Here is a 12,287-nt window from a genome sequence, read left to right as displayed (position 1 = left end):
TTAGACAAGAAAAAATTATTTCTTTCGCTACATGAACCCTGTTCTGGTAGTTGTCTGTTAACTGTTCTCAGAGTCCAAATTAAAAATGAAAAAGCAACATTTTGTTTTGTTCCAGAAGATTTAAGACTTGCTCAGAGTCTACGTTTTAAAACTTTAATGTTCTTAAGTACTTTTCTATCCTTTAAATTTGTGTTTTACTGTCTTATTCTGTATTTCTTATTTCATGTCTTTTATTCATTTGATAAAACACTTTTTGACTGGGTGTTGTTTATAAATAAGTCTTTCCTATTCTCCATTTAAAGACTGAAAATAGGTACAAACTGTGCTTAAAATTATAACAGAACTGCAAGAAGTTGCATGTAATTGCTAAGTTGACAAAATTAAACATTTATTACAATCTGTACAGATTTTTTAACTCTAAAAACAACCAATATGTAAAATAATCACCATAAAACAGCAACGCCGTTTCATGGTTATAAAGCCTGTTTCTTTATATGAGAAATGCAGTGAAACAAGGTCGTTGTCTGTCACATTTATTGAAGCAGGTTGACTTTTCACTTCTTCTTTAAAGGAAGTATCGCTTATGTTCTATTTCCACTGAAGTGTTTCTTATCAAACGGTTTTAATGCTTATTCATTATGTATAAATGTTAAACCCAGCGAATAGGACACGAGGCAGGGAGCTGATTGCAGCAGCTGCCCCCGCAAACAGGGACTCTGCAACACAGGAATAAACATTTCTCTGTTGCTTTGTCCTGTTTGCTTAATTAACCTGCCTTCCTGCTATCTCTCTGAACGAGGGGACAGGAGCGGCGGCGGCGACACAAGCTCTCACATCTGTCACTGCGACACACATTGCAATTAAAAGTTAATAGACACCAACAAAAGCAAGAAAAAAGTACACTTTTACCCTTTCTTCTCCTCTTTTCTCACCAGAGGGTTTGTTTACAGAAGCCTTTGAAGTTTCCCCCCTCCACCCCCCCTCCCGCTGCTGCCACCTCCCCCCCTGTTGGCTCTTTGCATTTCCTGACAATGTGATACAGGTAGACAATATTGAAGATGAAGAGTCGCGGTGCCACAGAGGAGGCTGCTGCGCAGGTGAAGTCAAAAAATATTCATTTCAAATTGGATTTTCCCCTCCGTTCGCTATCTGCTGAATTGTATTAATACACGGGGCTGAAAGCGGCGTGCGTTCAGGGAGGGGCCCTGCCGCCGCGCGCCGGAAAAACTATTGAGAGCGTTAGAGAGGAACCGAGTGCACATCAAATCAATTCCAGCAGGCGAGGGGAAGCAGGCCCGGGCTGAGGACTCGGTGACACATGCCTCTCTGGCAGGGATTACTTCCCTGCCCTCTCCGACGCGCTTCCAACTTTTTAATCTGATTTAGCTTGGCGGCACATGCATATTACTGTGAATTACCGGAGATAGGTGTGACGAAAGGCAGATGAAAGCCGCAGAAGAAGGAGGGCGACTCTGACTTTCTGAGGCAACTTTTCAGATGACGGGTGCTTCCTGTCAGGAGGTTTCGGGTATGTTGAACCTCTATCAGCTGATATTGTGTTAACACATGTGATGTGTTAGTATTCAGTCACTGGATCCTCGCTGAGATGTTGCTGGAGGCTAATTCCTCCTCCATGTTTGGAGCGTAACCAATACTATTAGATTTGTCTGCATTAAACCTGATACATTCTCACATATTGTTCATATAAACTTTGACATTTTCACAACAAGCTCCTTCACGGAGGAGGTGCGCTCTGAAGGTGTGACTTTCTCATGTTTACATTTTAAACAGTTTCATCTGGACTGAAGGAGATCTGATCAGCGTTTATAGTTAAACACATTTAGCTAAATGGTCACAAACATCTACTGTGCTATCAACACATCCATTCATCCATTTTCTCCTTCCTCTTTGCTGTGCAGGGTCACAGAGCGGCTACAACGTTCCAGCATGCACTGGGTGAAAGGTACAAGACATCATGGATACGCTGTCAGTTTATCTCTGTTCTTTTATTAAAATAGTTTTAAATTTTAGCCGGAATTAAAAAGCCAACGTTAAAAATGGTATCATTTTTCTTTAACTTGATGACCAAAACTATGAAAATTATAATAAACTGAAACAATCCTTAATGGTGAGCCTGTAAATCACTGAACTACGTGTCAGTTTAACGTCATGTTGAAAGTCACTGAGCGACGTTTCTGTGCTTTCTTGTTTCCTGCTGATCTTTTATTTTATAATTGTCAACTACACAATACGGGAGATGCTTCATGGTTATCACTAACTTTATTTGACAGCAGGAATAAATATTATAGTTTTGGCCTCTCTGAAGCAAGATGAACATTTTTAGTTGATGAAGTAATAAGTAAATTACCATTTGTTTTTTGAGAATTGTTAGTTTCAGCCAACAAAAATCGAATTTCAGTCTAGTTCTGTCATGTAATTTTAATTTTTATGTCTTCTAAGACTACAGCTGTTGCTATCTTTGTTGTGTACAGTCTGCATCTGGATGAAAAAATATTCCATATGCTGCATGATAAAAAAGATTATTACGCCTGTTTCCATCAATGACCTAACCACGAACCTGTAGTAGTAAGTTCCTATTTTATAGAGAATATCTATATTATATATACAGTATTGTACAGGTATCATCTGTAGACGTCACATAAACTGCACATGTGTTACAATAAAACTTGTACAGACTCTTTAACATGTGGCTCACTGACCTCCAGGATAAAAACAGGCAGCTCTGTGAGCTCCTCGGTCACGGCGGCGTGATACTCGGTCTGAGTGAAGACGGGCGCCTCATCGTTGCGGTTGACCACCTGAACCACCACCAGCGTCTCGTTCTCCCACTTCCCGTCGGAGGCGACCAGCCGGAGCTCGTAGCGCTGCTCCATCTCGTAGTCCAGCGGCTGAGCTACGAAGATGGTGCCCACCTCGGGCTCCACGTCGAAGGTGCCCATGGTGTTTCCTGCTGTGATCTGGTAGCGCAGCTTGGCGTTAGCGCCTGGGAGGGAGGAAGTGGAGAACGGATTAGTATGTGCGGTTAGGATTGGTTTACACTTCCTAAAGTGTTGGATTAAGTGATCCGACAGGCGAGCTGGATGTTGACACCTGGAGCTGAAAGCTGAAGAGGAAAGGGTAGGGTTAGAGGGGTTAGGGTCATGATGTCAAGTAGTCGTTTTGCAATGCTCTATTTGCAGCTACAATCAATCATTTTCATAATAACTATATCTGATCTGTCAGTGTGTAATGTGTTTGGCTCATACTGATGAACCTACAGAGAATTATCAGTGACTCTGCAGCTCCTCTCGGTTTTACGGAGCTTTATAGTGAGTTTCAGCTCATTGTTTATCTGTCCAACTGCAACTTCACTGTTCTGGTTCACTCTCAGTGCTCTCATAGCCTTAAAAAAGCCTTAAAAAGCCGCTGTACACTACCTGTTCAGCACCAAACGGCAAACAGACACAGTTAGCTATAGACTAGCTGGTGAACATAGTGGAGCATTTAACAGCTTAAGAGCCAGATATTTCCCTCAGGAGTTGGTACAGAGCTAAAAGAGAGTGAATATTGGACTTACATTCACCAGGTGGACAGAAACACGACTCCACATGAATGATAATGTTGCTCCGTAACTGCTGGATGTGGAAATAAACAACTGTTTGCTAACAAGTTCAACATGTCTGATTGTGAAAAGACACTTTTTGAGTGATATTTGAGTTGTTTTCCAGAAAACAAGTGTCTGATTGACAGTGGACACACACACACACACACTCATTGACGACTCGTGTGGACAGCAGCAGCCGATATCAAATATTTGGTAGAAAACAGGCGTCTCTCTCTCACAGTGGGGCTCATTAGACGCTTCACTTTCCTCCCTCACCTCCTCTCTCTCTCTCGCTCTCACACACTCTCCGGGTTTACAAAATCACATTTCTCTTCACTCGATTTTCCTCGGCTTTCTCCTCGCCACCTGACTTCCTCCTCTCATTTCCTTTCACCTTGATCTTCTCTCTCTCTCTCTCTCTCTTCCTTCTCCCTCCTTGTCTGCCAATCTCCTCCTACCTCCCTCTCTCCTTTCCTCTACCCTTTATTCTCTCTGTTCTCCTTTTTCATCTCTCTCCTCTTGCTTTCTTGCCCTCTTGTCTCCTAAACTCCTCTTTCCTCTTATCCTCCTATCCTTCATTTCCTGTCCTGCTCTCTTCATCATCTCGATCTTCCTTTTCTCTCCTCTCCCTTTTGTCTTTCCTCCTCACCTGCTCCTTCTTAATACGGTATTAACTGCTTCTCTCGTCCTCTTTTAAACTCCTCTTTCTCTCCTCCTTTTCTTCTCTTTGCTCTTTCTTTTGCTTTTCCATCTTGTTGCTCTCTCCTCCTCTTCCCTCTCCTCCTTCATCCTTCCCTCTTTTCTTCTTGCTTTCTAAGGCTTCTAAGTTTGTGAGAGATTTTTTAATATCGGTCTTGTTATCAGTACTTCTACAAACCAGGAAGTGACATTAGCAGAGTGGAAAATATGGCTTTGGTGTAATGTTCAGCACAACTATGCTTGTCACTGTAATAATTTAGCAATTAAAACCATAACAACTTGTTGAATAAAATGATTGACTCAGTATTTCTGGAGAGAAATTGATGCCTTTTGAATGGGAGTCAGTTTGAGCAGCTAGCCAAGTCCTGTTAGTTGCTGTATGCTTTCCAACCACCACTGGTATGTTTTAGTCGTAGCGCAAGTTTTAGACTAACAGCAAACTTCGTTCTGTGTGTTTGAAGTCAGGAATATTATATATTATACAGTGTATGTTCTTCTATAGAGATTTTAGATTTGTGCGTTTGATATTATTGAGTTTATTTAATGACTTTGTTGTCATAAACATCTCTATTGCTGCTCTAGAAACAACATTTTGATATGTTAAACCCAACTCCTCTCCCTCTTTTCTGCCTTTTTTTGCTTATTTCCTGCCGAAGTGAAGAAATACTTTTACATACATGGACCTGGTACACACACACACACACACACACACACACACTCACACACACACACATACACACACACACACACACACACACACACACACACACACTCACTCACACACACACACACACACACAGATGCATGTTCAGAGCGAGATCTGTCTGGGTCCGGCCTGCTTTCTGTTTACAGGCACCAAGGAGACTTTAGGAGACAAACACCATCTGTGGAGACCTTCATTATGACACTGGAGAGAGTATGTGCATGTGTGTATGTGTGTGTGTGTGTGTTAGGAAAAGCTTAAGTGCACTGGTCCGTCACAGCCTCTGAGCACGATCCGTCGTGACACTCGCCGAGCAGCTGAGTGTGTGTGTGTAAATGTGTGTAAGGGGAGTAACTCCAGCGGTTTTTTGCCTCCGGCAGCCTCCCTAATGATCAGTAAGGCCATATGGTGTTGCCCTCTTACCACACACACACACACACACCCACACACACACACACACACACAGGGGGATAGGGCTGATTTAATTCGCAGCCTAGCAGGAGGCCTAAAATTGAGATTAAGGTCAGAGCTGTGCTCCTCGTGAGGTGGACCGGAGGGGAAAGTCGTCCCTGAGCACCGACTGCAGGTCGACACTCTGAAGGACTAAACTCATCACTGGAGGAAGTTTCACTGCAATATAAAACCGCATTAGAAAATATCTCATGTTGTGGCCTCATAGACGGCTTGCAAGAGATACTGCTGCTCTTTGAAATCCAGCCGATGTCACTTCCTAGAAATCCTGTGTGGCGACGTCTTCGGACCAAAGAGACGAGAAACATGAAGCTCAATACATGTCAGACTGGAAGTTCTGCATTCTGCTACATAACAGCTGGAAGATGAACATAGCTAGCTGTTTAAAAATGTAAAACGAGCTTTTCTCTTGCTGTGAGGCTGCAGTGGAAATCCATACTGGTGTCACTGATGGCAGATTAAAGGATAGCTGAGGGTCTTTCAAGTCTGTCTTAATATAATATTGATGTGTCATTATGTACATTAAAGTGGATATTAGTCGCTGTAACAGTTCCTACTCTGCATACCGACCCTGAAGATATTCTGTATATCTGAACATCACTACGCTGTAAGAGATGAGTTCAGCTGAAGCTAATATGAGGCTTCAGCAGTCTGAGTTAACTAAATCCAGTCGATATAATCCAAAGTTACAGCCTGTTTATTTCAAATTTTCCTCTTTTTGCTTCTGAGGACTGAAGTTCCTCACTGATCTGTGGTGGAGGGAAACATTCTGTGTAAGTCTGTTGACGTTATCCAGCTTTTATTAATCAAGACGCTCAGAGGAAACTTTGAATGTACCTATAAGCTGGTTGACAACTACCAATAAAACCCAAAGAAGAAGAAGAAGAAGAACAGCTTTGACTCTGCTGTTGTGGAAATGGACATTATACTAAATTTACCGTGTCAGCTGTTGCAGGAGGCTGCTGGTAATTCCACAACCCTGAATGTGTTTTATGGCCATAAACAGACTGATATAATATCAGCCATAATATGATAATTTACAGTAAGTAAACATGTTCTTCTTCTTCTTGTTCTCTTCTCTCTCTGCAGAATGATGGATGTGCAGAGTTTGTTTTCATCTGCTCAAACTGGAAAGTTTCTTTGTGTTCACTGAAAATCTGATTTTTGGTTGTGTGTTGTTGGACTATGAGCAGGATTTGTGACATCACAACTAGTTTAGAAGCAAATCCTGGTCCAATATTCAACTTAAACATGTGTTAACTTGCAGCCTCCAGAGCACAAACACTGAAAACAGACTTTTCAATGAAGTAGGAGACATCTGGTGTCCAGCAGTTAAACTTCTGAAATTAAATATATGTGAATATTTATGAATATTTATAGATTCTGGATTTTCAATGAAGGAAAAACCACATGAGACACACATTATTGTCCCATATAGAGTATCTTTATATGTCTTATTACATGTCTGCAGTGGATATTAAGATAAGATGGTGAACTGATAGTTTATCATATGATATTCTGCTGGTATGTTGGGATTCAAACCATCAACCTTCTGCTAATAGACCCAGTCAATCATCATCATCATCATCCTCACCATCATCATCGCTACTGTTCTGTATGATGTAAAGTGTATAATCTCACACGAGAAATCAAACACAGATCCCTCGTTATCACTTACTCACTAACTTCAGCCTTCAGTGTGTGTGTGTGTGTGTGTTTGTTTACTAAACCCCGAGGTGATACTAAACTGAAACACCAAACTCAGCGGAATAAAAAAAAAAAAAAGCCTCTTGATCTCATTACCAGACGCACTTAGTTCGGCAAATTTTCCACTCGGAGGACCAAACAGGATCCAGGAAACATGGCGGGTGACAAAAGCTGCTGCGCCTAATCAGCTTTAGAACGAGGAGGAGGCTGAGGAGTGGTAATCTAACCCCCACTACCCTCCCTCCCTCCCTCCCTCCCTCCCACACATACCCTTCTCCATCCCACCTTTGATTATTCCAGCAAACACCAAATCATACTGGAAAAAAGCAGGAAACGATGTGTGTGTATGTGAGTGTGTGTTTATCCTGTAATTGTGTTTGTCTGACCTCCAGTTTATATCTGAGCAGAAGTTCAGGGGTGCTTCAACACCTGTCAGCTTCAACAACAAACTATGGTCATAAATGTACAGCACAAACACAGACACACACACACACACACACACAGTTGCAGCCAAGGTGACGCTGCCGTCGCTGCCGCCCAGAGGATAAAACCTTCAGTTCAGTTTACAGCTCATCAAACCTCAGACTGGATTCTTTCACCTTCAGTCACCTTCAGACGAACAAACACCGTGTAGGAACTGAACATGAGACACACATGCACGTCTGTTATCATTATCCAAACAAATTGTGTCTATTTCTATTAAAATTGTGGACTTGAAAACCATTTTTAAAGATATTCTACAGTGTTGTGAGTCCTTGGGAAGCAAAAATGATCTGTCACAGGACAGATGCTACTAGCTAACCGCCTCCTTTCTATAATGCAGGATGAATACAGAAGAAAATCCCATTACCATGTGTGACTACACTAATAAGTTAAGGACAGGAGTTTTCTAAAAAAAAAAAGATCTAATATCAGCGTTTAACAAACATTGTTTCTTAAAATTCCTAGACATTTACGGGCTAAACGTCTCGGCTTGACAGAAGAGACGAGTCCATGAGCGAGTGGAGGTGTGGCAGCGAGTTCAGACATGTTTATAATATACATATATATATATATATAAATATATGTATGTAACAGCAGGACAGAGAGGAGCCAACGCTGTATGAATCATTACACAACACAGATTACAACTAGAAACATGAACAATGACTTTAGAAGAAAGCGTCGGAGAGTTTTATGGATGTGGACAAAACAAAGTAGGATGATGTCAGTAACAACGTTTGTAGGTTTTTCAGAGAGGTTGTTTTTTTTCTGTGCTCACAAAGTAATCTTTGTTAAAATTACAAAGGTTTCAGCCGATGATGGTAAGGAGAGGCGAGTTGTTTTAGAGTACGGAAAGTAAACTCCAGGAACAGGCTTCATTTTTCAGAGACCAAAGACAGAAAAATTTTGTTGAGTTACAGAAGCTGGTGGAACGAAGCTAATGGGAGCCTATAGAGGAGCCGTAACGTGATTCATTGTCTCTGTATACGATGTCAGGTGTCTGACAGTTAGAGGACTTCAATACTTGTATGGACACGAAACTCTCCTCGTTGAATCATCGGTACACCAACAAAGAAGAAAAACAGATGCGTTCTGTGATAAAAAGTCAAAGGTAGAAGTCCATTGTCATGTAAAAATGTAAACTGAGAAGTTAACTATGACTCCAAAGGTGCATTTCTGTAAGTATCATCCAATCACAGAGCTTACACTGTTGAAGAAACTGATAATAAAATGTTCTGCCCAAATCAACATGGTTATGGCAACATTAATCAGCTGTTGTTTTAAAAGTGTTTTCAGTTTGCAGCAGCTCTGATTCGCATCTCTGACCGGCTCCTTCTACATAGCAATAGTAGCTGAGGATCATGGGTATTGTAGTTTTCAGAGCCATTGAGCAAAGCAACAGAAAAATCTCAGATTTCTCAGAAACAAAGTTGAAATTATTCAAACTTTTGGCCACAAAATAAACCGATAGCATCGTTAAATCATGGAGGAGTCTCCTGCGTTACTATGGTGATGAAGATTGAGGAGATTAAGTCTGTAACGGAGTCATGATACACGAAAGGCTGAATGGAGAAAAACTGCTGTGTATAAATGCAAAACACTCACATAAACACGTTAAACGCCACACAAATCTCTCTCTAGCAGTGCTGACTCAGCAGGGATCAGGTCTTGTGTTTTAGCTAATCTCAATCACACCCCCGCCTACCTGCATGTTAGGAAGGTTTTAAGGGGGTTTGAGCTAAGACGACTAGTTCTCCATCTCCTTCTCTGGACCCCCCAGTGCTTTGGGGGTCGAGGGTATGTTTGTTAATTACCACAGAGAGTCCCTGACGAGGAGCAAACTGGGGATAAAGCGTCGCCGTTTGGGAGGGAATCATCAGCAATTTGCTGTCTTAGCATTTCTTAATCCCGTGTTCAGCGTCTTCCTGAGCCTCACAGGGATCCGTCTGCAGGGGAATAAAACCTACATCTCGACATTTCCAAGAACAACTGCACATTAGAAAAACAAAAAAGATAAAAACAGCTACAGCAAGAGAGAGAGAGAGAGAGAGACTTAACTAGTTAGAGCATTAAAATGCAAAAGCAAAGCAGATTTTTTTCAGCTTGGTGTTCAGATTCAGAGACTTTATGTCCTGCAGTTTGGTGACATGTTTTGTCACTTTTTACATTTTATATTCTAAATTAATGATCTAATGAAGACAACTGCAGACTGATTCATCAATAAAGAGAATAATCTTTGCAGTTGCAGCTGTCGTGACTTGTATTTATACACAGAAATTTCAAACTGCATCATTGATCATCATCACTATAATTTAATTAGTTTTATGAAGACTTTTAAAAAAATCATTTATCTTTTTTTTTTTATGTAACAGGGACGGTGCTCATTAACCAACAGAAAAAAAATGACTGTAAATGAGCCTAAAAGGCAAATTTCCATCTGTTGTTCCCAGCCAGATGTTAAAAAAGCAACTTAAAATTAGAATAATACTCAAGGGAGAGCTACCCAATCTGTGACAGATGAACCTACTTATTAATAATAATAAGTTAAGTTGTTTTCTCTTGTTTCAAGAATGTCTGATCGTCTGACTGACTCATTGTTACTTCTCAGACATGAGATGTACTTGGTGAGTGCAATGTTATTTTGTATTATTGGTGATGGACAAAACAAACAAAAATAAGACCCAAGATGTGTTGAGAAATCCTTCAACTTTGTTCAGGAAGTGTTCATTCAGTCCATGTTGCAGTAAAATATGATCTGACTGCTGCTGCTGATGCTTTTCGCATCAGCTTCAAGCAAGAATCCCTCATATGAACAGATCCATGTTCATCAGTACTTCACAAGGGGAGAAAAACATTTATGTCTAAATAAATATGATACCAAAATCAACCAAATTATATAACTGAAACAATCTTAATGCAAAATGAATATTCTGTTCATCATCATCATGGCTGCCAGTTTCCTGATGTGCTGATGTTTATGTCAGTAGTAAACAGCTGGTTCAGGGTGTTTCTGTCCAGCATCATGACACCTCTCATATTAGTCACAGAGCGCTTTGCTTTACAAAGATCTAACTTCACGTCACAGCGTTTCCTCTTTATTTCTGTCACAGCTGCTAATTGACACTGATAAATGTGTCTGCTGGTTTCTGACAGCAGCAACCTCAAACTCTTCTTCTACGGAGTGGAACAGGTCGCCTTATATGGACATTTTAGGGATGTTGATGATGCTGATGAACAGGTGATGTTCATCAGGCTGAAACCAGAGATTTACAACAAGTTTGTGAGAGTCTGTTGGAACATTCGTATGAACAAACCTCACAGAAAAAAGGAGAAGAAAATGTTCTTGCATGTTTTCCATGTCATTAACATAAATTATATCACATATTGGAACCTTATCCTGGCTTTATAAGTCATATGATGTGTTTATGTGTCATTATTAGTTATGGTTGTTTTCAGCCAGTTATTCAAGCTTCAAGGTTATAATGGAAAAATGGACTAAACGAGGCAGTTCAAAGCTGTTCTGGGACATTTCGAAGCCTTATTCTGTGTTTTCTGGTGCAAAATTTCTTTTTTCTGTTACCATTGTCTGTTTATTTTTGTTTTTTTATTTAAAATGATTAATTTCTTCTGGTGAGTTTTGTGTTTTTTCTAAAACTATTACCTGATTTCTTAAATTTTATAGTATAGTACAACTTATTTGGTGACTTCACTGCATAGCAGAGCTTGTGCTGATTGTGGGGATATAAAAGACTTGATGATACCACAATAAATCACTTCAATAATGGCAAAAAAAGCAAATGATGACATGTATGAACAACAGTCTATAGTAGGAGTCACACAATCACATCTTTTCCTCTCCGTCCACCAGTCGAGTTTTGGCAGAAACTTGTTTTTTTTGTCCCGTATCTTGTTAGTGAAGCTCTCAGTAAGTTTGTTCGGGTGCTGAACTGTTTCTTGCTTCTATTTTTAACAAATACAGTAAACGTCTTGAACCTAAAATCTGATCAAACTGTGAGAGAAAAGTTTGGAGAAACCAGACCATGGGAGACGAGTGACAGGAAGTTTGGGGATCTCCTGAGGGAATCAGAATGAATCTGGAATATTAATATCTGAAGCGGAGCGGGAACGTGTCAGACTGTATGAGCCTGGATCCCAGTCAACAAGAGAGAGAAAAAAAAAGAAGGTTAAAGATTAAAAAAAGAAAATAAATAATCAGACGTCACTCTTCACTCAGGCTCCGAGTAAAAGAAAACCCCCAAAGGCTTCGAGACGACGCCAACAGCAAATTCAGAGCCGTCATTAAGAGAGAGAGAGAGAGAGAGAGAGAGAGAGAGAGAGAGAGAGAAGCTTGTCTTGTTGTTTCTGATTTTTTTTCTGTTTTTGCCTCCTGCTACTTATTGGTTTAGAGCAGAGGAGGAAGAGGAATGAGGGACAAACACAAACAAAGAGACAAACATCAAAACTGTCGACCTCAAGGGAGCAGCAGCACTCGCTAACGAGCTGTGACAGCAAAAGAGGAGAGGAGAGGAGAGAGGAGAGGAAGAGGAAGAGGAGAGGAGAGGAGGGGAAGAGAGAGGAGAGAAGAGGAGAGAGGAGAGGAGAGGAAGAGGAGAGGAGAGG

At 40.8% G+C, this 12,287-nt stretch overlaps 1 protein-coding gene across 3 annotated transcripts in view; it reads right to left on the bottom strand.

Moving 5' to 3' along the window:
• si:dkey-22o22.2 (neural-cadherin) overlaps positions 1-12,287 on the bottom strand; it is a 171,022-nt gene that overhangs the window by 33,527 nt on the left and 125,208 nt on the right. For all 3 annotated transcript variants that reach the window (XM_042424660.1, XM_042424661.1, XM_042424662.1), the window contains exon 17: positions 2,721-3,004. In XM_042424660.1, coding sequence (XP_042280594.1) covers positions 2,721-3,004 — 284 coding nt within the window. The remainder of the gene's footprint in view (positions 1-2,720; positions 3,005-12,287) is intronic.

The sequence above is a fragment of the Thunnus maccoyii genome, chromosome 10, assembly GCF_910596095.1.
Source record: "Thunnus maccoyii chromosome 10, fThuMac1.1, whole genome shotgun sequence".
NCBI classification, from domain to species: domain Eukaryota; kingdom Metazoa; phylum Chordata; class Actinopteri; order Scombriformes; family Scombridae; genus Thunnus; species Thunnus maccoyii.
The sequence above is the reverse complement of the archived record's forward strand: the minus strand, read 5'-3'. Positions and strand labels throughout refer to the sequence as shown.